General features: G+C 43.1%; 1 protein-coding gene across 1 annotated transcript in view; it reads left to right on the forward strand.

Annotated features, from left to right (window-relative positions):
* LOC141131671 (cathepsin S-like) overlaps positions 1–13,946 on the forward strand; it is a 94,484-nt gene extending 80,538 nt beyond the window's left edge. The window contains exons 7-8 of the mRNA XM_073619216.1: positions 6,591–6,690; positions 12,716–13,946. Coding sequence (XP_073475317.1) covers positions 6,591–6,690; positions 12,716–12,824 — 209 coding nt within the window. The 3' untranslated portion in view covers positions 12,825–13,946. The remainder of the gene's footprint in view (positions 1–6,590; positions 6,691–12,715) is intronic.
* The last annotated feature ends 12,970 nt before the right edge of the window (positions 13,947–26,916 follow it).

Consider the following 26,916-nt stretch of genomic DNA (forward strand, 5'->3'; position numbering starts at 1 on the left):
CACCGTCTTCTGTGTTTTTCTCTGGCTCTCCTGTCTCAACAGGGAACCTGAGAATGCAGCCGGTGATTCAGCCAGCTGACCATAGAGCTGATCAGAGACCAGAGTGGCTCCAAACATCTCTATGGCCTAAGAAACCAGAAGCTACGAGCATTTTATGACTTAGATTTCGCCGGATGTAAACAGTGCCATTGGGAAATTGGGAAAGCATTTTATCACACCGATCTTGGTGTGGTCAGATGCTTTGAGGGCAGAGGAGAGATCTAGGGTCTAATAGACCCCAATTTTTTTCAAAAAAGAGTACCTGTCATTACCTATTGCTATCATAGGGGATATATACATTCCCTGAGATAACAATAAAAATGATTTAAAAAAAAAAATGAAAGGAACAGTTTAAAAATAAGATAAAAAAGCAAAGAAATAATAAAGAAAAAAAAAAAAAAAAGCACCCCTGTCCCCCCTGCTCTTGCGCTAAGGCGAACGCAAGCGTCGGTCTGGCGTCAAATGTAAACAGCAATTGCATGTGAGGTGTCACCACGAAGGTCAGATCGAGGGCAGTAAGTTTAGCAGTTGACCTCCTCTGTAAATCTAAAGTGGTAACCTGTAAAGGCTTTTAAAGGCTTTTAAAAATGTATTTATGTTGTTGCCACTGCACGTTTGTGCGCAATTTTAAAGCATGTCATGTTTGGTATCCATGTACTCGGCCTAAGATCATCTTTTTTACTTCTTCAAACATTTGGGCAATATAATGTGTTTTAGTGCATTAAAATTTAAAAAAGTGTGTTTTTTCCCCAAAAAATGCTTTTGAAAAATCGCTGCGCAAATACTGTGTAAAAAAAAAAAAATGAAACACCCACCATTTTAATCTGTAGGGCATTTGCTTTAAAAAAAATATATAATGTTTGGGGGTTCAAAGTAATTTTCTTGCAAAAAAAATAATTTTTTCATGTAAACAAAAAGTGTCAGAAGTGGCTTTGTCTTCAAGTGATTAGAAGAGTGGGTGATGTGGGACGTAAGCTTCTAAATGTTGTGCATAAAATGCCAGGACAGTTCAAAACCCCCCCAAATGACCCCATTTTGGAAAGTAGACACCCCAATCTATTTGCTGAGAGACATGTCGAGTCCATGGAATATTTTATATTGTGACACAAGTTGCGGGAAAGAGACACATTTTTTTTTTTTTTTGCACAAAGTTGTCACTAAATGATATATTGCTCAAACATGCCATGGGAATATGTGAAATTACACCCCAAAATGCATTCTGTTGCTTCTCCTGAGTACGGGGATACCACATGTGTGAGATTTTTTGGGAACCTAGCCGCGTACGGGACCCCAAAAACCAAGCACCGCCTTCAGGCTTTCTAAGTGCGTAAATTTTTGATTTCACTCTTTACTGCCTATCACAGTTTCGGAGGCCATGGAATGCCCAGGTGGCACAACCCCCCCCCCCCCAAATGACCCCATTTTGGAAAGTAGACACCCCAAGCTATTTTCTGAGAGGTATAGTGAGTATTTTGCGGACCCCACTTTTTGTCACAAAGTTTTGAAAATTGAAAAAAGAAAAAAAAAATGTTTTTTCTTGTCTTTCTTCATTTTCAAAAACAAATGAGAGCTGCAAAATACTCACCATGCCTCTCAGCAAATAGCTTGGGGTGTCTACTTTCCAAAATGGGGTAATTTGGCAGGGTTTTGTGCCATCTGGGCATTCCATGGCCTCCGAAACCGTGATAGGCAGTGAAGAGTGAAATCAAAAATTTACACCCTTAGAAATCCTGAAGGCGGTGATTTGTTTTCTGGGCCCCGTACGCGGCTAGGCTCCCAAAAAGTCCCACAAATGTGTTATCCCCATACTCAGGAGAAGCAGCTAAACGTATTTTGGGGTGCAATTCAACATATGCCCATGGCCTGTGTGAGCAATATATCATTTAGTGACAACTTTGTGCAAAAAAAAAAATTGTCACTTTCCCACAACTTGTGTCAAAATATAAAATATTCCATGGAATCAACATGCCTCAAAGCAAATAGCTTGGGGTGTCTACTTTCCAAAATGGGGTCATTTAGGGGGGTTTTGTGCCATCTGGGCATTTTATGGCCTTCAAAACTGTGATAGGTAGTGAGGAGTAAAATCAAAAATTTACGCCCTTAGAAATCCTGAAGGCGGTGATTGGTTTTCGGGGCCCCGTAAGCGGCTAGGCTCCCAAAAATTCCCACATATGTGGTATCCCCATACTCAGGAGAAGCAGCTGAATATATTTTGGGGTGCAATTCCACATATGCCCATGGCCTGTGTGAGCAATATATCATTTAGTGACAACTTTTTGTAATTTTTTTTTTTTTTGTCATTATTCAATCACTTGGGACAAAAAAAAATAATATTCAATGGGCTCAACATGCCTCTCAGCAATTTCCTTGGGGTGTCTACTTTCCAAAATGGGGTAATTTGGGGGGGTTTTGTACCGCCCTGTCATTTTAGCACCTCAAGAAATGACATAGGCAGTCATAAACTAAAAGCTGTGTAAATTCCAGAAAATGTACCCTAGTTTGTAGACGCTATAACTTTTGCGCAAACCAATAAATATACGCTTATTGACATTTTTTTTACTAAAGACATGTGGCCGAATACATTTTGGCCTAATTGTATGACTAAAATTGAGTTATTGGATTTTTTTTATAACAAAAAGTAGAAAATATCTTTTTTTTTTTTCAAAATTTTCGGTCTTTTTCCGTTTATAGCACAAAGAATAAAAACGGCAGAGGTGATCAAATACCATCAAAAGAAAGCTCTATTTGTGGGAAGAAAAGGACGCAAATTTAGTTTGGGTACAGCATTGCATGACCGCGCAATCATCAGTTAAATCAGCGCAGTGCCAAATTGTAAAAAGTCCTCTGGTCTTTAGGCAGCCAAATGGTCCGGGGCTGAAGTGGTTAATTAGCTGATTAGACTGTGACACCATGAGCCTACAATAATCATTTTTTCACAATATTCTAATTTTCTGAGATACTGAATTTGGGGTTGTTATGGCTGTAAGCCATAATCATCAAAATTAAAAGAAAGGAATGCTTGAAATATATCACTCTGTGTGTAATGAATCTATTTGATTTAATATGAGTTTCACTCTTTGAATTGAATTACTGAAATAAATTAGCTTTTTGATGGCATTCAAATTTTTTGAGATGCACCTGTATAAGGAGTGGTATCCAGCTCTAGATTATAATGTGGTGACTGAGAATCCCTTGATGTAACGGTTATTTTGCAGCTGTTGAAATACCATCTCTCCTGTTGATGTCTTTCTTGTGCATTTTCGGGTCTGCCTGTTTTATACTTTTCTCTCTTAAAATATTGAATAAAAATGTATTGAAAATTAAGACTATCAAACCCATTTCATCTGTAAAAACTGAAGAGAAAAAAAATGATTTAATACATCAGCCTTTTCCCTTTCATTTGTGACCATCTTCCAATATTCATCTGTTATTAGGCCTATCTGCTGTTGTATAACCTTTTTACTATTGATATATTTGAAAGAAATTTGGGGATTTGTTTTAGGTGTTGTAGCAATGTGTTTTTTTCTAATCTGGTTTAGCCACCCTGGTTGCTCACATGAATTTCTTGTTGCATTCTTTGTAAATCTGGAATGCCAGCCATGTCCCTTCTACTTCTGTACTTTTAAAAGGCCTGTTTTTTTCTAATTTATTTATTTATTTATTCTTACTTTGGAATTTAGCCTTAAAGGTTTTAATGCTGTTCTTGTATGCTTTTTACCCAATGGAACACAATGGGGTAGATTTATTAAAGCCGGAGCACTCAGAATCTGGTGCAGCTGTGCAAGGTAGCCAATCAGCTTCTAACCTGAGCTGGTTCAGTTAGGGTTTGGCAATAAAACCTGGCAGCTGATTGGTTTCTATGCAGAAGTGAGCCTGATTTTGCACTCTCCATCTTTAGTAAATAAACCCCAATGACTAATGCATAATGCAATTATTTGAATCAATTAATTAAAATTATAAATTTAAATAATCTTTAAAGTCTTATTCATTTGGGGGAAATTAAGCGTACACCCGTGTGAGACCATGTTTTGCTTGCACAGTATGTACATCATGCAGGCAGTCTGAAAATAAATTGGGATGCAGCAGCTGCAAAGACACAGCCACTGCTCCCAATTTGACATTGGTGCGGGTGTATGTACCCAAACTCAAACTGTCTGCACTCAGGGACCCACGCAGATGTCAAATTGGGATTTGCCTATGCACCCACTTTGTCCCAATTGACATGAATGGGACTGTCTTGCTGGCAAAACACAGCCTTCACCCGGGCGTACACTTAAGTACGCCCAATATGAACGAGGCCTAGAATACTCCCACTTGCCTTGTGTGTTCTTTGTTGCAAATACTTGATCCCATAGGGTGTCCTGCTGTAAAGATCACAGATTATCGAAGAATGCTTTTTGAAATTTAGAGTTCTTGTCATACCCACATGATTCTCTTTCTTGTAACGTATAGAAAATGTGAACTTCCCAGATTCCCTGCATGCTTTGCAGCTCCTCCTCTGCTGTTTACTTCCCATTTATAAGGACTACATATCCCATGGTACCTTGCTGCCTGCAAGCTGTGCCTCCTAAAAATCCTCTTCTCAACACCAATGTAATTCAGAAGGCAGGCTCTGTGAAATGTGTGACACCGCAGCTCCTACTCACATTATATAGTGAATGCATGTTACAGAATTCAAGGAAGTAAATGTGTGAGGACCTGCACAAAGTAATTTTCCAAATTTCAGGAACATTCGGATTTATAGGAGTAGGGGCATGTACCAGATGGATGAGCCTGACGTGTAGTGGGAAGGCTTTCTCTTACAACCCCGGCTCAAGAGCCACCGATGTTGCAACAGTAGCCGCAAGAGCCTGGCGGTGAATGGGTGCCTGGGTCGTCTTCGGTGTAGTAGATAGGTCACCGGGATAGACCAGCAGGTTAAACGGCAGGTGTAGTTCAGCTGATGCAACAGGAAACAGGAACAGGAAGCAGACTGATAAGTGCAGAGCTGAGAAAACTCTGAATGCTTAGTCAGACAAGCTGGGTTTGGTAACAGACGATCAGATGCAGATATAGACGACAGGCAGAGAATGGTCAGGATACAGGCAGAGTTTGGCAACAGGATATCAAGCAGTAGAGAGGTAAACATAGTCAACAAGGCAAGCTGGGGTCAGGGCAACAGAGAGCAAGCGTAGTCAGCGTGGGTCAAACACAGGAATCAAGATCTCAGGAACAGGTTTCACAGGTACAAGCTATCAGACAGCAAAGTCTCTGTGCAGCTAGGGTGTTTAAATAGGAAGTCTTTCCCGCCAGTCTCACTAGCGTGCACTTCTGTGTGTGCACACCCATGTGCTGGGAAGATCCCTGACAAGTAGACTTGAAAAAATTGAAATTCACCTTGGAAATAAATATATGATATTACATTTTGACCATAGATGCAACAATAGCAATCCAATAGCAGCTCTAAGGATAACCAGCCAACCTGGGATAGCCAGTTAACCTTGGCCCTACCCTCATTTACACCCAATGTCTCCCTATTGTTTTTCTTTTTTGGTAGTTTTATTAGCCAATAAAAAAATGTTGGGAGATGGGGAGAGGCCCAGATTGATGTTTACAGGAAAAGTCAAGATTTGCATATAGCTTCAGCTGCCTATATCTTTGGATCTATTAAACATTTAACACAGAGGAACCCTTTTAACACAGAGGAACCCTTGAAATAACCTTTCGGTCTCAGGGAACCCCGGCTAATTACTAGATGTACAGCTCACGGTACATTAGTGTGATGGGGAGCAGGAAGAATACTCCTTACATTTGTGGTCAGTAGGAACAAGACTCACTTTTACAGATAACCAAAAAGATCCGTGTCAGTGATTACTCAAGGAACCCCTAGTAACCTCAGGAGGAATCCTAAGGTGAAACTTTGTTTGAGAAAGGCTTATTTAGACAGTTTAGTAATGGTAACATCTGTTTTAGCATTTTTCATCATATCTTCAATATGACTCACCAAGGATTATGACAGGTTTACTTTTAGGTTTTTTGGAGTATTAGGGGTGACCTATCATCTGTTCAATGTGTAGATATAGCCAAAATGTGTGTCTTTTAGCATCAAGTAGAGAAAGGAAGAAACTTGGTTAGAAACTTTGTCAAGTTGTTATTGCTGTATGTGCCCCTACTGGATAAACTCATCCTCTTTTTTTTTTTGGTGACCATTGTCAGAAAGTGATAAAAAAAGCCAAGACATTACAGTTGGTATCAGGTATGGGATGTGTGAAAAAATCTATCAAAAGGGGAATTTGTTTGTAGAGATTATCTCTCAGGTCTTCTTTTGTCTCCAGGACAGGAAGTGAAAGGAAAGCACTTGAACGGGACACAAACAACTACAATTACACTGACTGAGCTTTTAAGCTTTCCCCACTCTATTTAAAATAAAAAAAGGTTTGGCTATACATATACGTTAGCTTGTATTATTGCATTGTAATAAAATGTCATAAAAATAATGGTATGCAAATGTGTTGTTTATGTTTTTTTCAATCAATATTTGTTACCCATGTAAGTCTTTTGATTCTTTCCAGGAGTTTTTGATGGCCAATGTTCCCAAGGTCTCACACTGGGGATGACAATTGTGGGTTTGGGGTCTGCTTGCGGAACAGATTATTGGTTGCTCAAAAACAAGTAAGCTGCCTTCTACTATGATTATTAACACAAATAATTTTAAAATGTGTAGATGTAAATGTGCCTAGTGTCAATATGTCAGTAATTATGACTATTATTGTTTTATTATTATAAATATTAATATTATTATTATTAATTTGATCATTTTGATCAAAATTGTTTTTGCTTTGTTTTTTTTTTGTTTTTTTTTTACTAAAGGTAAAATATCTGCTGAATTTACGATGTGTGTTATTATTGCACAGATTTTTGCTCCTAAAAAAAAAGCCATTCCAGGCTGAGATTAAATAAAAGCCTATGAAATACAATGCAGATTAAGAAAAAAATAGAGCTCTTGATAGTTATATGTTCATTTCCTGTGTAAAACAAAAGTATTTCCACCACAATTCGATATGTATTTTTAAAACCTGAACATTATCCTGGAAAAATATAATGTGATAAAATAACAAATGCATGTAACCTAAATAATTTAGGGACAGAGGTGCATGTACATTATGTAAAGCACGGTGTAAAGTGTCAGCACTATATAAATACTTTTGATAATTGGTAAAGAAAATAGAGCCACACTTCTATTAAATCCAAAGTGTCAACTGTTTTTTTTTCAAAAATTGGTGGCTGATGTATTTTGCTTGTAATGTGGCTTATGCCCCGTACACATGGTCGGATTTTCCGATGGAAAATGTGTGATAGGACCTTCTTGTCGGAAATTCCGACCGTGTGTAGGCTCCATCACACATTTTCCATCGGATTTTCCGACACACAAAGTTTGAGAGCAGGCTATAAAATTTTCCGACAACAAAATCCGTTGTTGGAATTTCCGATCGTGTGTACACAAATCCGACGCACAAAGTGCCACGCATGCTCAGAATAAATAAAGAGATGAAAGCTATTGGCTACTGCCCCATTTATAGTCCCGACGTACGTGTTTTACGTCACCACGTTCAGAATGATCGGATTTTCCGACAACTTTGTGTGACCGTGTGTATGCAAGACAAGTTTGAGCCAACATCCGTCGGAAAAAATCCTGGGATTTTGTTGTCGGAATGTCCGATCAATGTCCAACCGTGTGTTCGGGGCATTAATCATAGAGTTATTTCTTTATGTCTAAGCCTAGTTATGGGTGAAATGGCAGACATGTTCATCTTTTTGAATAAATTTTTGACACTTTGGATTTAGTAGCAGTGTGGCTCTATTTTCTTTATTTTTGGAATATGAACATAGGACAGATCCATTGAGAGCTGTGGCACCTGCGGCCTGTTTTCACTAGTTATATGGTCCTGGAGCAGTGCCTGCATCCCACATCTATCTTCCAAGTTCTATAAGGTTGGTATCAGTAAGAGACCCCCTTGGTGCAATCAAGCAATGTTCCATCTCTGTTTTTCCTTCCATTGATGCCACCACAAAATGTCCTGTGTAAACCCCATGCCAGATAGTGTCAGAGGTTCTTTAAGGGTTGATGATATCACCTCATCTGTCATGTGGGAATGTTCAGACCTGGCAACTGACCACTCAGACCTAAGAACAGCATCATGGGAGGAGATCACATGCTACCCCATAACCAGAAGTGCTGGGCATTTTGCCTCATCTGTAATGTAAATGGGGTGATAAGTGGTTAACAAGGGACTCTGTCACTTTGCCATGATTGGGCAGTCTCTTAAAATGTAACTTTAGTTATTTTTTTTATCAGCACATGGGACGGTACCTACATTGAATGAAAAGTGTCCCTTCTGCTGCTTGCTTCGTTAAAATGTTGAGTCCTTTGCCCACTCATACTCAGCAATTCAGATTTTCTGGTGCTGTGGGTAATCTGAGCTGCTGAATCATTTGTCAAAAGTGCCATCTATGCCCACTTTTCCCACTCCCCTGTTTCATTCCTAAAAGCTGTACTATCGCTGCCCGTAATGAAAAGCATCCTGTGAAGGGAGGAATAGGAAGTAGAGACAGCTCCCAAGGCTGGTCTCCACTAAAAAAGAGAGGTGAGGGGGGGACTATCTCGGTACCGGTAAGCAATATACACTTCTAAGATAAAAAAAATCATATTTTATTTGACATATAAAAGGACTGAACACGATTTCCAATAATCAATACAAAACAATATAAAAACAAGAAATGTTGATACAGTTATGTGGATACTTGAATTCTCCAGGGATGGAGTCAAAAGTATAGAAGGTCCTCATGGGACATGTGGTCCTCTAAATGTTTCACGGTCAAAGGACCGCTTCATCAGGAGGATGAATCTACAAAAAAGTAACAAATTATGTAACAGAACACAGTAAACAAACAATAATGTACATAGGTGCAGTAAAACTATACACGTGCAAATTAGATATTAAATATTTTGATCACATAAAGAAGGGGGGGCAAAAGAATTGTGTGCACAGTCGCTTACCCGAGGGTCCAAACAGAAGAGCCCAGCCAGGACACCACAGGGTTCCCCTACGGCCCATATGGGGGATGTGTGCAGATGGATGGCGTATCTCCCCCCCCCCCGTCTCTTTTGGTCCATCTTTATCTAGTAACACCTCCTTTATACATATATTTTGTCTAGACACACCATCCATCTGCACACATCCCCCATATCCGCCGTAGGGGAACCATGTGGTGTCCTGGCTGTACGCTTATATTTGGACTCTCGAGTAAGCAACTGTGCACTTATTTCTTTTGTCCCATCTTCTTCATGCGATCAAAATATTTTATACCTAATTTGCACATGTGTGTAGTTTTACTACACCTATGTACATTATTGTTTGTTTACTGTGTTCTGTTAGATCATTTGATATTTTTGTAGATTCATTCTCCTGATGACCGCAAAACCTGTAGAGGACCACATGTCCTGTGAGGACATTCTATACTTTTGACTCCATCCCTGGAGCATTCAAGTATCCACATAACTGTACCAACATTTCTTGTTTTTTATATTATTTTGTATTGATTATTGGAAATCATGTTCAGTCCTTTTATATGTAAAATTAAATACAATTTTTTATCTCAGAAGTGCATATTGCACTCGGTACCGAGATAATCCTTTTTCCCCCTCTTTTTTAGTGGAGATCAGCCTTGGGAGCTGTCTCTACTTCCCATTTTGCAATTTACTAGGATGCTGGTACTCCCCTTATATTTCCTTACCCTTTTGGAATTATAACTTTCGAGGTATACTCCTCCATTTTTGCTATGAAGGGAGGAGGTGTATCCACCCATTTTCCATTTATAGAGAGCTTTTCATTGGGGAAATCCAAAGCACAGCTTTTATGAATGGAGCAGAGGAGCAGAAAGGGCGGGCATAGTCAGCACTTTTGACAAGTGCTTGTGACAGGTCCAGTGGCTCATATTAACCCCCACAGTACCGCAAGATCACAGCTGTGGGGGCATAGTGGAGGGACAAAAGACTGAAAATTTCAATGTACCAAACAGCCACCAACACAAGGCACACTTCTCATTCAATGTAAGTACAATCTCTTGTTAGGATAAAAAAAACGAAAAAAAAAAAAAACTAAACTTAAGCTTTAATTAGAACAAAAAGAAAGATACCTTAGTGGGTAGAGATCCATCCTAAAAGTCATTTCTAGACCTTTGGCAGCACCATGTGATATCACTTGTGTAGGCTATATGGATATTGAGTTGTAATCCCTCCAGCTAGATAAAGTTGGCCAGGGCAGAAGCTGGGGTGTAAGACTATATTGTGAGTCACAATTACACTGTGGGGGTGATTTACCTATGTTCACCAAAACCCTCCAATCATATAAAGACAATGTTCCTGGTTTTTTATATGCCTCTTTACATCTTTGGGTGTATAAAGTGACCACATATTCCCTTCACTTGATCTCACTTTCCTTCACTTTGTGTAATTTTATCAAACAAGTTCTAGTATGTATGTGCACCTGGAGTAATATTAAAAAAGTAAGAGACTGGTTGGTAGGTTCATTACTACAATACATCTTTTGGTGACCTAGTTACTTCATGTGGCTATAGACATTAAAGTTAACCTGATCTGAGAGAAATAAGGAAGCTGCCATTGCGAACTGCCATCTGAAAATGCTAATAGCCTGGCTGTGGCTTCAGTTGTTTCTGGCTCTTGGATCCGCATAAGAGCAGAGGAACTAGTGTGTAGGAGAAGTCAGCAACAGCAGCTTCCATACATTCCTTAGTACAGATTTCCTTTAAAGGTAGATCTCTACCTTCATGCTCAGCCTTGTACAATTGTACAGATTCCTCTCCTGTACTGACAATAAAGTCTGACTTCACTGCACTCTGTGAGCCTTTAACAATGTGCAGTAGAGGCTGCAGCAAGTAAGACAGAGCTTGCTTAATTTCCTGGCTGGAAGATATCTAGCATCATCTTGCAATTACCTCCCCAGTCTGACTGCTGTCCCTGGCCCACCCCTTACTCTCAGTATCATATGTGTTTGTTACCTAGGCAGCCTGCATGTCAAATACAGTCTGCCTAGGAACACCCACACCTCCAGATTAATACTAATCCATTAGGGCTTGTTAATATTTACAGAATTCCTCCCAAGAGCCTGCCCATTGCTGTACATACCATAACATAAGTGTTACTAAACCCACAACAGTAAAATCAGTCTGTATATACAGTAAAGCGTGCTTGTCATCAGATGTGTACCTAGAGCATTTGGCACCCGGGGCGGATCCTATATCAGGTACCCCCCCCAGGCGGGCAGTCGGCGCACCGCACGTTGACTTCAAATGACGTCACGTGTAGCGCCTCCACGCACTGCGGCTCGGAAACCCAGAAGAATCCTCCTCCCTCTGCTTCCCTGGGTGGCCAGGCCCCTCCTCTGCAAAAACGGCACAGACCAACCCAATGATTGTCATTGCGTGGCCGGCGCCAGACAGAAATATATGTAACTAACAGTAGCACACTTACAATGTGCTGCTGCCAGTGGCATCACTAGGGCTGGTGTCACCTGGTGCAGTAAAGCATGGTGTCACCCCTCCAAGAAAAAATGTTTTCTGAAAGTGCGCCAAGGATACAGACTTTTGGTGCGATTTCAGAAAATGCAGAAAAAAATACGCAACCTAAGAGAAATCTATACCTGCTGGTAAAATGTAGGAAGGAAGGACATCTATAACTGCTGGTAAAATGTAGGAAGACCCCCTTTACATTACACAGCCCCCGTACCTGTTGACTCCTTCACATTACACAGCCCCCGTACCTGTTGACTTCTTCACATTACACAGCCCCTGTACCTCTGGACCCCTTCACATTACAAAGCCCCATACCTCTGGACCCCTTCACATTACACAGCCCCTATACCTCTGGACCCCTTCATATTACACAGCCCCCATACCTCTGGACCCCTTCACATTACACAGCCCCTACACAGTCCCCGCACCTCTGGACCCCTTTGCATTACACAGCCCCCACACCTCTGGACCCCTTTACATTACACAGCCCCCACACCTCTGGACCCCTTTACATTGCACAGCCCCCATTGACACCAATGCTGTGGGGGTAATATTGCATTCACTGACACCAATGCTAGGGGTAATTATAGCATCCACTGAAATCATTGCTGGGGGTTATTAACAAATGGGCTTATTTTACTCCTGCTTCATTTCCATGTGCCTTGCTGCAAAAAAAATGACATTTACAGCGTATTATGTATTCGTAGAACAGGAATCAAATAAAATTATGGGAGCATTGGAACTACTAAAATAAATACTGTTAAAATTTGTGAGTGATATCTGATTTGAATTAATTAAGGGCTCGTTCATAACAGAAGGTGGTGCAGCAAATCCATGTTCCCTGTGCGTTTCCCGCACTGCGTTCAAAATGCACGGGTATATGATCTCCTGCAGGTGTATATATATTTTTCTAAGGACACCTCTAACGCAGATCACAATTGCAGTGCGTTTGCCTGCCCCAGATCTCAAGGTACCATAGTGCCATGCAATTTGGTGCAGTACACTCAGAAAGTAGGTGGTGGCTGGTTATAGGATCTTAATATTTATTGCTGCATTTTTGTGTCTATCTCTATTAATTTAAGTATTTCTTATATGTGCTTTACAGTTGGGGGAAGTTATGGGGTGAAAGCGGCTATGTAAGAGTGAAACGCAACGAAAATCAGTGCGGGATCGCCAACAATGCAGTGGCTGGAGATGTTGCAGCTTCAAAATAAAAAAGGAAAGAAAAGCCAGCTTAATATTGTAATTTTTCTGTATTATTATATCCTTACATCTCTGAGTATATTATGACTTTGTTTTGTGCCTTCATTACAAATGATGATTTAAAACAAACATGCTATTTCATTCGTATTTGTTGAGGTTTACTGTAAAAAAAAAAAAAAACTCCACCTATGGCATCTTTAGTTCAAAAGTATTCCATCATCCTTTTTGTGTAGCATATAACAGCATGAAAAATGCCATTTGGTAGCAATGTCACCTTACCGATCCTGTAAATGCTTTGGCTAATTAAAGAGGAACTGCAGAGTCTGCTCACATAATTTGTAATAAAAATATTTTTGCCATTCTGAAGCTTCCCTGGAACCATTTTGCATATTATTTTATATATACTGTGATTCTGTACTTGCCAAATATGCTGCAGAAATCTCCCTCCACTGAGCTTGGCTGCCTCCATTTTAACTGTGGGCAGCTTAAGCTACTGCCTGTTCACTTCCTGGATTTACACAAACACACCTCCAGCCCTGCAGCTTTCATTGGCCCTCTTATGACTCATCCCCCCTCCCTTCCTGGCAAACTCTCACCAGAGTGAGAGGGGGAGCTGTGCATGATGTCACAAGCCTAGGCTTTTTACCAGACAAGAAAGAGGAATTGGCCTGTATAAAAAATGTTTTACTATCCAAAGTTAAAACAACAAGGGCAGAAGATTTAATAGATGGAAAGTTGAAAAAAATGACTGAAGGGCCTCTTTAAATGTATGATACTGTTAAACCATCAGACCCCTATAATTCTGTGAACTATATTTGAAAGTCCTACCTGTCACTGTTCTGGACATACCACACCTAGTTCATACTGACTGCTCAAATTTGATCAAATAATAGGTTCTGAAGGTAGGTTGTGATCTGTGCAGGGAGGGGAGAGCAGACAGATTCAATGCAGTGATGCAGTGATATAAATATTTAAAGATGCTTTTTAGTTGGCAGAAAATTTAGCTTAGATTAGCATGAAAAAGTATATTTGGTGAATTACTATTTTAATTCTGTAAGTGTAAGCTTTTTTTTCTGTGGCTTGTTCTTTTCAATCATGTCATTAAATAAAACTTTGCATGATTTGCATTTTAAGCATCTTTGTTTATTTCTGTTTGCTGTCTTAAAATCTACTTAAAGTGGATCGAGATGCTGGGCCAAATCAGAGAAATTTCGGTCTTGAGGCCCACCTGGTCAACCCATCACATTTTTCAACTATACACAATGAAAATGTTTCTCAAAAAAATTGCCTTTATTTTTGATGCCATGACATAACAAGAACAAAAATCCACTTTGCATTGTAATTATGACACAAATGTGCAAATACAGTATATAGTGTAATGATCTGTCAGACATGTACGGAGCTGTAATTAAATGTAAGCGAAGGACATACATGACAGGATGGAAGTAGCTACTAGGCCATAATAGGTTAAGTTATGGGGCTGGTCAAAACAGAGAAATAGGCTCTTACGTGATTGGATAGTAGTTGAGGGGAGGAGCGAAAGGGGCGTCACTCGCAGACTGGAAATCGGAGTAGGAACATCTTACGTTTGGCTTGCTGCTGCGTCTTGGACTAGGAGAAAAAGCGGATGAGTGAGCTGGAATAGCTTTTAGGCCAGCTGCGAGCTGCTGCTGCATTACATGGCCCAAACTGGGTCCAAACACAGGTCGCAGCTTTGCTGAAAGGGGTGAGGCAGGACCCCCCTCAACTGAGGCCTGCCTACACACGTGCTCAGAGGTCCAGGCCTCCGGAGCGCCTAAGCCCAGATAACACCACTCGGTCTCAGGGTCGGCTTGGGAGCCCCAGTTGGGACCCTTCAGGCCCCTCTGCTAAGCAACAACCAGCTTCTGCATGGGGGGATACCCGGGAGGAATCCCCGTCAATGGCGGAGCCTGGAGGGAGGAGTCACTCACCATGCTTCTGCACCTGGCCCCTCCCCTGTCGTCCGGTCTCAGGTCTTTGTGGCTGGCACTGCTGGCGATGGTCCATCACTGTACCAGCCCGGCGTGGGAGAGTGGCATTGACAGGTGCCGGCCTGTTTCCAGGTGCGGCCAGCGGCCCTCATCATCCGGGGGACAGCGCGCTGCAGAGAGGAGGCTCTGAGGCCTGTGGTTCACGTCAATTGGGAGGACACGCCTCCAGGTCAGGGCCTGGGGGGGCTGGCTGGTGTACTGCCAGAGCAGAGGAGACGTCAGCAGCAAGGACTGATGACGTCATCGACGGGAGCCAGAGCAGTGGAGGCCTGAGCCCTCGGGGAGATTCCATTCCACTGCAGCGGAGACCAAAGGCTGTGTCCAAGGGGAGAGGTCGGTCAGCTGGCAAGCACCAGAGGTCCCACGGGCAGGCAGCGGTCCACTCGGAGAGAGGAGAGAGCAGCTCTGAGGAGGGGGAGCTGGTGGAAGAATCCCTGGAGGGGACGGGGGTGTCTGGATTGGCGGCTGGAGGGGCGTCTCGCTCAGCGCAGCCTGGTAAGTCCTTATTTAAATCTGTTGTTTCTTCCTCTGCTTATTCTGTGTCACTGGGTCCTACTGTGATGCTGGGGAGATAGTGCTCAGAGTTCCAGTTCCCGGGGGGGTGCCCAGAGCTGGGGGGAAGATGGGGGCCTTTGGGATTGTCTGAGAGATTTATTGCGTCGCTTGAACAATGGTGTGTCGTGGGTCTCGACCCCGGTGATTCCGTGGACATACCCCTGCCCCAGTCCAGTGAGCCGATGGCTAGTAACAGTTCTGCCCCTCAAAAAGAGCTGTCGGTGGAAGTCGCGGGTACGCCAATGGGCAAGGACGCCACTGGAGCAGTCACCGTTTCGACGTTGAATTTACAAGGACGCTGAAAAAATGCGATTAGAGGATGCGGCGCGGTGCAAGGTTTATTTTTGCTTCGAGGAACCGCTCGGGGCGCACCTTACAACTGAGGTTCGCGAAAAGATCTGGAAAGATGAGTTTGTGGAAATATTTTCCCTGCTTCCGCTGGAAAATTTAATCTAGATCTCGTTAAACCGGATGAAAGCAAAAAGGAGGAAGAAGAGAAGAGGAGGTATCGCCTTATTCTGTGCATGTTTGCAAACTGGCTGCAGGCATTTGCGATTTTTGCGTGTGCGGTAGGGAAAAAAGGCCCTGGAGAACTGCTTGGCCTTGTTTTTTTACTTAGAGGCCATTAGTGAGGCCCACAGGGTGTATGGGGGCTGGCGTGGCTCCGCTATGATGAACAATTTTGTCAGCAAAAAGCCATTCGTCCCTCCATCCGCTGGGACCACAAGGATATCAGTATGTGGATGAAGTTGATGACTTCTTCCAGGACTACAGGTCAATTTTTTCCCAGGGGGGTCAGCGGTGCATCCTCCTCTGGATCGTCGGCCCCTAGAAGGAAGGGGTTTTGCTGGCAATTCAACGAGGGGACCTGTCGGTTTGGAAGCTCGTGCCGCTTCAGACACGAATGTTCCGGGTGCGGCGGTACTCATCCCCTCATTCGCTGTTTTAAGCAAGGAAAGGGTCACTCCAGTGACCCTTCAGGAAAAAGGGAAGACGCCAGTGAGGCTGGAAAAGATGCTCGCTTTTTGAAATACCCGGATCGAGCGGCAGCGGGTCTTTTGGAGGCAGGGTTTAGGGAGGGTTTTCGCTTCCCGAATGCAGTGCGGGAGGTTCCTCCCGTTTCCAAGAATTTATGCTCGCCACTTCTTCATCAGGACATAGTGTCAGCCAAACTGTTTAAAGAAGTGGCTCTGGGTCGTATTTGTGTGGCCCGTTTCCTGTTCTGCCTTTGCTTGGGCTGGTAGTTTCGCCATTGGGTATAGTTCCAAAGAAAGAGCCGAGGCAGTTTAGGATGATTCACCATTTCTCGTAATCCAAGGGTGGCTCCGTGAATGATGATATCGACCCGCAAGCCTGTGCAAGTACCTATACATCGTTCAATGCCACAGTCTTTTGGGTTAGGAAATTAAGTAGGGACTCGCTCATGGCGAAATCCGATGTTGAATCAGCATTCCGGCTGTTGCCGGTCCATCCTCAGAGTTTCCACTTGTTAGGTTGTTGTTGGCAAGGTTCCTATTTTACCTTCTATAGATCGTTGCCTACCGTTGGGTTGTTCCATCGCGTGTGCCCTGTTCGAAACCTTCCATTCATTCCTTGAATAGGCGGTTAGGGAGGTTGCTGGGGTGAATTCCGTCATCCATTATTTGGAATGATTTCCTTTGCATTGGTCCGCTGGAGTCCAGGTGTTGTGGGATCTTGCTGGGGACGTTGCAACATTTGGCCGATTGTTTTGGCATTCTGTTGCCGTCTGACACTATGTGTGGCTGTCCAAGGAGCTCCAGGCAGACCTTTGTATCTGGGACATGTTTCTTGAATCCTTTAATGGCCATTCCTTGTGGCAGTCAGGACCGGTCAGCAATGCAGATTTGAACTTTTCACTGACGCAGCAGGTTCACTGGGTTATGGCACTTATTTTCAGGGACGATGGAGTGCGGAACCATGGCCTGCTGCATGGCTTGAGGCTGGGTTTTTGAAGAACTTGGTGCTGCTTGAACTTTTTCCCATTGTTCTGTCAGTGGAGCTTTGGGGGGAGGCTTTTAGGAACAAGAAAGTCAGTTTTAATTGTGATAATATGGGGGTTGTGTCGGCAATTAAAAACATATCAGCGTCTTCTCCTCCGGTGGTTCCGTTATTTCATTATTTGGTTTTGAGTTGTCTGAGGATGAATACTTTTATTTATGCGGTGCATATCCCTGGGACTACCAACAAATGAGTAGATGCTTTATCTCGTTTCCAGTGGGATGAATTCTGTGCTTTGGCACTGGAGGCGGAGCAGTTTGGGGTGCCTTGCCCTCGGCAGCTGTGGAGAATCGCCGCTGGACTGATACGGGCTTCACTCAGCGCTGGAACTTGGGTGGCCTATTCCAAGGTTTGGCGGGAATGGTTCTCTTTACTGGAGGAGGTAGGTGGTGAGTCCGCTGGTAGGGACATGTCATTGTATGTGTCGTATTTTGTTTGCAGGAACTTTTCGCAAGGTGACTCTGTGTCCAGTGTGGATAGGAAATTAGCAGGCATCACTTTTCTATTTAAGTTGGTGGGTTATGAGGATTTTATCAAGTCCTTTGGGGTCTGAAGGGTTACCATAAGGGGCGGCTCAGTAATGATACCCGATGCCCAGTTTCCTTTTCGGTTCTGGGTTTGGTCCTCGACAGCTTAGATAGGGTTTGTCCGTCACACTTTGAGATTGTTTTGTTCAGGGTGGCCTTTTTGGTGGTTTTCTTTGGGGCTTTTCGGATAAGCGAGCTGGTTAGCCCATCTAAGAGGGTCTTGGAGGGTCTTTTGTTGGGGGACGATACATGCTCTGATTCTTCAGTCAGACTATGGATCAGATGATCCGAGACGGATCAGAGCGGAAATGGGGTCCAGGTGGAATTGTACAAGGGGTACGATGCATAGTTCTCTCCGGTACTAGCAGTGGCACAGTTTCTGAAGGAGTGCCCGCGAGTGGACGGCGTTTTGTTCGTTCACTCGGATGGCTCCTTTTTATCCAAGTTTCAGTTTACTGCGGTTTTCCGAAAATGCTTATCAGCAGCAGGGCTGTTTCCAGGGGATTATGCGGCCCATTCCTTTCACATAGGGGCAGCCACCGAGGCGGCTTGGTGGGGCCTGCAGGAAGATGTGATAAGGTGTATTGGTAAATGGGAGTCCCAAACATACCGCATATGTCAGGCCTCGCCTTCTGTAAAATTTTGGTAACGGGGTGTTTTTCCTTCTTGTCTCTCTGTTTCTCATGTTTCGTTATGTGTGTTGCCGGGCTATCTTCCGGTATATTTGTGCAGGGTTGTTTTTTCTTTCTGTCATTGGAGATCCCCCACGAAGTCTCATCTGGATACTGGGACAATCGTATGTGTTCTGGAGGGCAAAGAGCGGAGGTCAGGCCAGATGGCAGGCAGTTGGGTATTGCTAGGGAGGAAGGCAGGGTCAGATGGATCGGGATGTGGCAGAGAGTAATTCCTGAGGTCCACCGCTTTGTGCGGCTGGACAGTGCTCCTGACATATTGGTATTACATGTAGGGGGAAATGATTTGGGACTCAGTAAAATGCGACAAGTTATAAAAGATATACAGTGGGATTTCTTGCAACTGCTGTCCTCCTTCCCCGCCTGACATGATCATTGTATGGTCAGATATTGTGGCTCGCATGTCATGGCGAGGGGCCAGGTCGGTTGAAAAATTAAACAAGGCCCGTATAAAGGTAAACAAGGAGGTGGGCAGGTTTATTGCTAGGAATGGAGGGGTGGTGGTCAGACATGCAGAGTTTGAGATTGGCACAGGGCTGTACCTCAGAGGGGATAGCGTTCATCTCAATGCGGTAGGCATTGACCTGTGGTCCATGGGCCTACAAGACGGCATCCAAAGGGCTGTTTTGGTTTGGTGGCGGGCACAAGTGTAAGGTGTCACACTTGTGGCGGTTGGGGTCCTTGACAAAGGTATACAATGTGTGGTATATTAATGAAACGGTAGGACCCATCTCAGGTATGGAGTCCTCCCGGTTGGTCTGGTAGTCAAGGTGGTAGGGGTCTGTGGTCAGTTAGGGAGTCCTCGAGGCGGTGTTTGATGGCTGGGGACAGAATCTGACTTAGCAGTACCATAGATTCCAAAGTTGTGGGAGATGCTGTCGTCTAGGATCTACAACCAGTTATTCATATTTGATCAGGTATTTATAATGTTTATGTTTAACTATGGTTTTGGTTTAAATAAAAGGCCGTACCGGCCATTTTAGCTCCAACACTGTTTCGGTGTCATTATTTAAGTTCAGGGTTATAGTACAAGTTTGAGTATGGTAGTAGGTTATCTAAACTACCCTACCCTCCCACAATGCTTTGCTGCATCCCTTCTCAGGAATTAGAAGAAAAATTCTAACAGCATTCAGCAGACACTAGAGGGAGCCAAACTCATTTGAAATAACAACAACTGTAATAACTATAGTAGCAAACCCTTGGCTACATATGTCTGAAAAAAAAAAAAAAAAAAAAAACCTGTAAGGCAAAGGCATAATGAGCTAGTATGCATCCGCCGGACCTGGGTGAGACGCTGTGTGGGAATGCACCTGGGACGAGGTGTAATGCACCCACTTGTATTTTCCCTGGGTGGGAATGTGTATATAATATTATTATTATTATTATACAGTATTTATATAGCGCCAACAGTTTACGTAGCGCTTTACAACTTGAGGGTAAACAGTACAAATACAATACAATTTGATACAGTAGGAATCAGAGGGCCCTGCTCCTTAGAGCTTACAATCTAAGAGATATATACACTCACACACACACACACACACACACACATTATACATATACACACATATACACACATGTATTCCGCCCAAGCGTATGACTTTCTTTACTTCGCTGCTGTCGTCTCTAGCCCCGGATCTTTTGTAGACCTAGCAATGCCCCTGAAGTCAGCAATGGTAGCCAACAGCCTGTTTCACACAGGCTTTAAGCTTCTATAAGAAAAGTGTGAACAGCAAGTTTTTACAAAGCATTTGCAGAGCTTTCAGAAAGGTTTGTTACTATTCAGCTTCAGTTTGTATTTGTTTAACACAAATTTGAATAGGAGTGCTGACTGTCACTTTAAACAAGCTGCTAGCAGGCTTCAGCACTACATGAAATATATACACAATAATTCTGCGCTACCAAAAAGGGGAATAAAACAGCAGCTAGCACAACCAGCAAGTGTAAACAATGTCAAAAAACAAAATAAGTGTAGCGCTAGGAAGAGGGGTCAGAAAATGGAGTCTATGGACTGACAGTTCAAAGTTCGTGTGCTTAAAGGAACATCCCTGGAGAGAATATGAAAAGTCCTCTGGAACAGATCTCAACAAGGGTGTAAACCATTTATGGAGGGAGCCCACACACCACCAATAGAAGTGAAAAGGCTTACCGGACTCGGTGAACCCAACAAGGCATACGCCAGGTAGTCAATCAGGCTTAGGTGGTGCTGGACTGCAGTTGGCCCGGAAGGGCAAAGTTGGTGGAGTGGCTACCACGTGGCTGTATTCCTCAAACGTAATCGGGCCCAAAAATATGGAGTACGGCACCCATAAATCGTATCCCTCAGATCAGCGTTGGAACCAGCAATATCAGCAGCAAAATGAAGGAAGAGAAGGAATGGCCAAATAGTGTAAATCCGTTTACCGTAATTGGAAATATATTAAAAAAAAGTATACACTCACATGAAAAGATATCTAAAAACAGCGCTGTGAAGAAGTGGCGACAGTGGGTCGCCCGATGGCGCGTGCGTGCACCCCAGACCCGGAAGTATCAGATCAAGTACTAGGTATGTGATTTGGCACAGAGCAGACGCTCTGCCGCAGTATATCTACGGTGGACAGTCTGCAAGTGGTTAAAATACCAAGGGCCTGTTTGATTGACATCAATACTTTTTAGGTCACCAACCTGGAACAAGCATGCCAATCAGGAAAGTCAGAGAAAAGTCAGAATTTTGTATCTGCATGCTGATTCTTGGTGAAAAAAAAAAAATAAGATTGAAGTTATTGGTTTAGCATGATTGCCAGACACCTAGTATTTTAAAGGAAAGCCAGCAATGGCATCCACTATGTTTTGTTCATGGAAGGTTTCCTTTAATCCAAATCTTTCCAACTTTTCCCCTGTTGTAGGTTTTGCAGTATAATATAAAGTCATGTAACGTCAATTGGTAAAATAAAAGTTCAGTCAAAGTTGGTGTGCTCCTGAGTTAAATTTATAGGTACAGTGCCTTGAAAAAGTATTCATACCCCTTGCAATTTTCCACATTTTCATGTTACCACCAAAAACCTAAATGTATTTTATTGGGATTTTATGTGATAGACCAAACACAAAGTGGCACATAATTGTGAAGTGGAAGGAAAATGATAAATGGTTTTCAACATTTTTTACAAAAAAAAATATCTAAAAGGGGGCCTGCATTTGTATTCAGCCCCCTTTACTCTGATAGCTCTAACTAAAATCTAGTGGAACCAATTGCCTTCAGCAGTCACCTGATTAGTAAATAGAGTCCACCTGTGTGTAATGTAATCTCAGTATAAATACAGCTGTTCTGTGAAGCCCTTAGAGCAGGGATCTTCAAACTATGGCCCTCCAGTTGTTCAGGAACTACAATTCTTATCATGCCTAGTCATGTCTGTGAATGTCAGAATTTTACAATGCCTCATGGGATGTGTAGTTCTGCAACAGCTGGAGGGCCGTAGTTTGAGGATCCCTGCCTTAGAGGTTTGTTAGAAAACCTTAGTGAACAAACAGCATCATGAAGGCCAAGGAACACACCAGACAGGTCAGGGATAAAGTTGTGAAGAAGTTTAAAGCAGGGTTAGGTTATAAAAAAAATATCCCAAGCTTTGAACATCTCACGGAGCACTGTTCAATCCATCATCCGAAAATGGAAAGAGTATGGCACAACTGCAAACCTACCAAGACATGGCTATCCACCTAATCTGACAGACCGGGCATTAATCAGAGAAGCAGCCAAGAGGCCCATGGTAACTCTGGAGGAACTGCAGAGATCCACAGCTCAGGTGGGAGAATCTGTCCACAGGACAACTATTTGTCGTGCACTCCACATATCTGGTCTTTATGGAGTAGTGGCAAGAAGAAGGCCATTGTTGAAAGGAAGCCATCAGAAGTCCAGTTTGCAGTTTGTGAGAAGCCATGTAGGTGCTCTGGTCAGATGAGACCAATATTAAACTTTTTGACCTAAAAGCAAAATGCTGTGTGGCAGAAAACTAACACTGCACATCATCCTAAACACACCATCCCCACCGTGAAACATGGTGATGGCAGCATCATGTTGTGGGGATGCTTTTCTTCAGCAGGGACAAGGAAAGCTGGTCAGAGTTGATGGGAAGATGAATGGAGTCAAATACAGGGCAATCTTAGAAGAGAACCTGTTATGCCCCGTACACACGGTCGGACATTGATCTGACATTCCGACAACAAAATCCTAGGATTTTTTCCGACGGATGTTGGCTCAAACTTGTCTTGCATACACACGGTCACACAAAGTTGTCGGAAAATGCGATCATTCTGAACGCGTCGGGACTATAAACGGGGCAGTAGCCAATAGCTTTCATCTCTTTATTTATTCTGAGCATGCGTGGCACTTTGTGCGTCGGATTTGTGTACACACGATCGGAATTTACGACAACGGATTTTGTTGTCGGAAAATTTTATAGCCCGCTCTCAAACTTTGTGTGTCGGAAAATCCGATGGAAAATGTGTGATGGAGCCCACACATGGTCGGAATTTCCGACAACAAGGTCCTATCACACATTTTCCGTCGGAAAATCCGACCGTGTGTACAGGGCATTCGAGTCTGCAAAAGACTTAAAACTGGGGCGGAGGTTCATCTTCCAGCAGGACAACGACCCTAAACATACAGCCAGAGCTAAAATGGAATGGTTTAGATCAAAGCATATTCATGTGTGATTGGCTCATTCAAAGTCCAGACCAAAATCCAATTGAGAATCTGTGACAAGACCACTTAGGGGACCAGGCCTATTTTTCAAACTTGTTGTTTACAAGTTAAATCAGGTTATTTTGCTAAAAAACATTATATATATATTTTTTTCAGACACCCTATAAAATAAAATGGCGGTTGTTGCAATACATTATGTCACACCGTATTTGCGCAGCGGTCTTACAAATGCAATTTTTGGGGAAAAAATATACTTTTTTAAATTAAAAAAATAAGAAAACAGTAAAGTTAGCCCAATTTTTTTTATATTGTGAAATATAATGTTACACCAAGTAAATTGATACCCAACATGTCATGCTTCAAATTTGTGCCAGCTTGTGGAATGGCGATAAACTTTGACCCTTAAAAATCTCCATAGGAGACGTTTAAAAATGTCTACAGGTTACGAGTTTTGAGTTACAGAGGAGGTCTTTTGCTAAAATTATTTCTCTCGCTCTACATCGATCGCGGAGATACCTCACATGCATGGTTTGGACACTGTTTACATATGCTGGAGCGACTTACGTATGAGTACGCTTCTGCACGGCGTTCAGCATGGCGGGACGGGGCGCTTTAAAAAAATTCTTATTTATTTTACTTATTATTTTTTATTTTTACACTGCCCTTTAAAAAAAAAATTGGGATCACTTTTATTCCTATTACAAGGAATGTAAAGATCCCTTGTAATAGGAAAAAAAAATTGCAGAGCAGATCTCTTTAATGTGAGATCTGGGGTCAAAAAGACACTTAAATGCACTTGAATACAATTAAAAAAGTATTTTTTTTTCAATAAAAAAAAATTCCCCTTTAAGGCCATTGGGTGGAAGTGACGTTTGACATCGCTTCTGTCATCCAACGTCATTGAGTCGAGTGGGGGCCATTATTCCCTAACTCGACTCACAGCCTCTGAGGGGAAAGGATCAGATCGTCTCTGCCGCTATCGGCGGCTCCGGTAAGCGGCGGAGATGGCCAGAACGTGGAGAGAGGGGGGTGGGCATCTCTCCTGCCGCCGATAAAAGTGATCTTGCTGCGAATCTGGAGACCACTTTTATCTTAACCACTTCAATACCCGGCCATAGTCAAATGACGTCCACAGATGGGATCTCCCATCCTGGGTGGACATCATATGACGACCTCGGCTTTCCGCCGCTACTGCGGGCCCCCGGGAGCCCGCAGAGCGGCGATCGGGGTACCGTTGTGTCCCTCGGTACACAGCCATTCCCCGATGGGGGTATTGAAGCGGCGGCGGTGGGCGGCAGCGGGCGGCAGAGCGTCGGGAGCGGCGAATCTGTCAATGCAGAGCGGCATTGGGAAGCCCTGGTGCATTTCACAGGCCGGCTGGGAATTAAGCAATATATCCCCAGTAAGTGGGCGAGGTACGGCTTGAAGCTTAACAAGCTTTGTGAAAGCGCCACCGGTTATGTGCACTCATTCCGCGTGTACGAAGGCAAAGATTCCCAGCTCCAGCCCCCTGAGTGTCCCCCGTACATGGGAATAAGTGGGAAAATTGTTTGGGAGTTGGCATTCCCACTCCTCAAAAGGGGTACCTTATTTACATGGACAATTATTATACTAGTTTGCCCCTTCTCCGCCACCTATATCTCAAACAAACTTTGGCCTGTGGTACAACAAGAAAAAACCGAAAGGGCTTCCCACAGCGTCTTGTCACCACAAACATTCAAAGGGGGGAATCGACAAGCTTGAGGAACGAAGAAGTGTTGGCTGTGAAGTGGAGGGATAGAAAAGATGTGTACATCATGTCCACCATCCACGATGACACCTCGGTGGAACTTCACAGAAGACGCGGTACTGTTAGCAAGCCTACCTTCAGGTGATATCACACTCTGGAAAATTATTAGTCCATATTTCTAATACTGCCATTTCCCCGTTTTTAATTTCTGTCCTGAATATTTCCCTTCCTCAACCAACCATATCATTGCCTTCCATGTGAACCGACCCTGGCCTGTTTCTCGACTATGCCTCTGCCTACCGTCTGCATTGTTTTTCCGCCATGTTTTTGCCTTTCACGTGAACTGACCCTGGACTGTATCGACTATGCCTCTGCCTACCGTCTATTTCTGCCTTTTACCTGCACTGACCTCGGCCTGTTGACCATGTTTTTGCCTGCCCCTTGGATTGATCTTTCACCCTGCTACACAGGGGTCTCGCATATGTGAGGGGCTCCAGAATAGTGTTCGGAGTTCAGAAAAACAGTTTTTGGTTTTCTGTGTTCCCATAACAGGGTCTGGTTGCCTGAAGGCTTCAAAGCGATTTGGGTGGGAGAAGCCTCTACCCCTGTCCCCATTCTTTCCTGACCGATGCCCTAAGCTTGATGGTACTGCCTGCTCCATGGACAAATACTCTGGCTGTGCTGACCATACCTCTGCCTGCTGCATGTACTAACTATGGACAGTATTCCTGCCTGCTGCATGGACGATCCTTTGATCCTTTTGCTGCTGCTGACCACATCCCTGCCTGCTATCTGGACTAATGCTTTGGCTGTGCTGACATCTCTACCTGTACTGACTATTCCTGCCTGCTGCCTGTTTTGCTGTCGCTGTCCACGTTCCTGCCTGCTGCCTGGACCGATGCTATTCTCTGTGGACCACTGCACTACTAAAACCGCAGGTAATCTTTTCTTTACCCTTTACTCAGCAGAATGTATTTTGGTTTGTAATTGGTATGTACAGTACATGCTATGTGTTAGAAATATGAAGGGCCTTCAACAATGTGATAGGTTGGCAAGAATTTATGTGTGTAATTTATGCTCCTAGAACAGCTGACAGTGCTACTTGGACGTTGGGCCTCTGTATGTGGCCAGACTATGTAAAAGTCTCACACATGTGGTATCGCAATACTCAGGAGGAGTATCAGAATGTATTTTGGGGTGTCATTTTTGCTATGTACATTCTGTGTGTTGGACATATCTTATAAATGGACAACTTTGTATAAAAAAAAAGCGTTTTCATTTTTTTTCCACAGTTTCCAAAAACTTTGGGAAAAAAATGAACCATTCAAAAGACTAATTATGCCTCATAGATTATACGTTGGGGTGTTAGCTTTCCAAAATGGGGTCATTTTGTGGGCGTTTCCATTGTCCTGGTGCTCCAGGGCCTTCAAAATTATAATAGGTGGTTGAGAAATGAGATGTGTAATTTATGCTCCTAGAATGCCTGAAGCTGCTATTTCAATGTTAGGCCTCTGTATGTGGCCAGGCTGTGTAAAAGTCTCACACATTTGGTATTGCCATACTCAAGAGGAGTAGCAGAATGTATTTTGGGGTGTCATTTTTGCTATGTACATGCTATGTATTGGAAATATCTTATGAATTGACAACTTTGTGTAAAAAAAAAAGCGTTTTCATTTTTTTCCACAGTTTCCAAAAACTTCTGGAAAAAAATGAACCGTTCAAAAGACTCATTATGCCTCATAGATTATACATTGGGGTGTTAGCTTTTCAAAATGGGGTCATTTTTTGGGCGTTTCCATTGTCTTGGTGCTCCAGGGTCTTCAAAACTGTAATAGGTGGTTGAGAAATGAGATGTGTAATTTATGCATGTAGAACGCCTGACGGTGCTACT

This window comes from Aquarana catesbeiana, linkage group LG03, assembly GCF_042186555.1.
Source record: "Aquarana catesbeiana isolate 2022-GZ linkage group LG03, ASM4218655v1, whole genome shotgun sequence".
Taxonomy (NCBI): domain Eukaryota; kingdom Metazoa; phylum Chordata; class Amphibia; order Anura; family Ranidae; genus Aquarana; species Aquarana catesbeiana.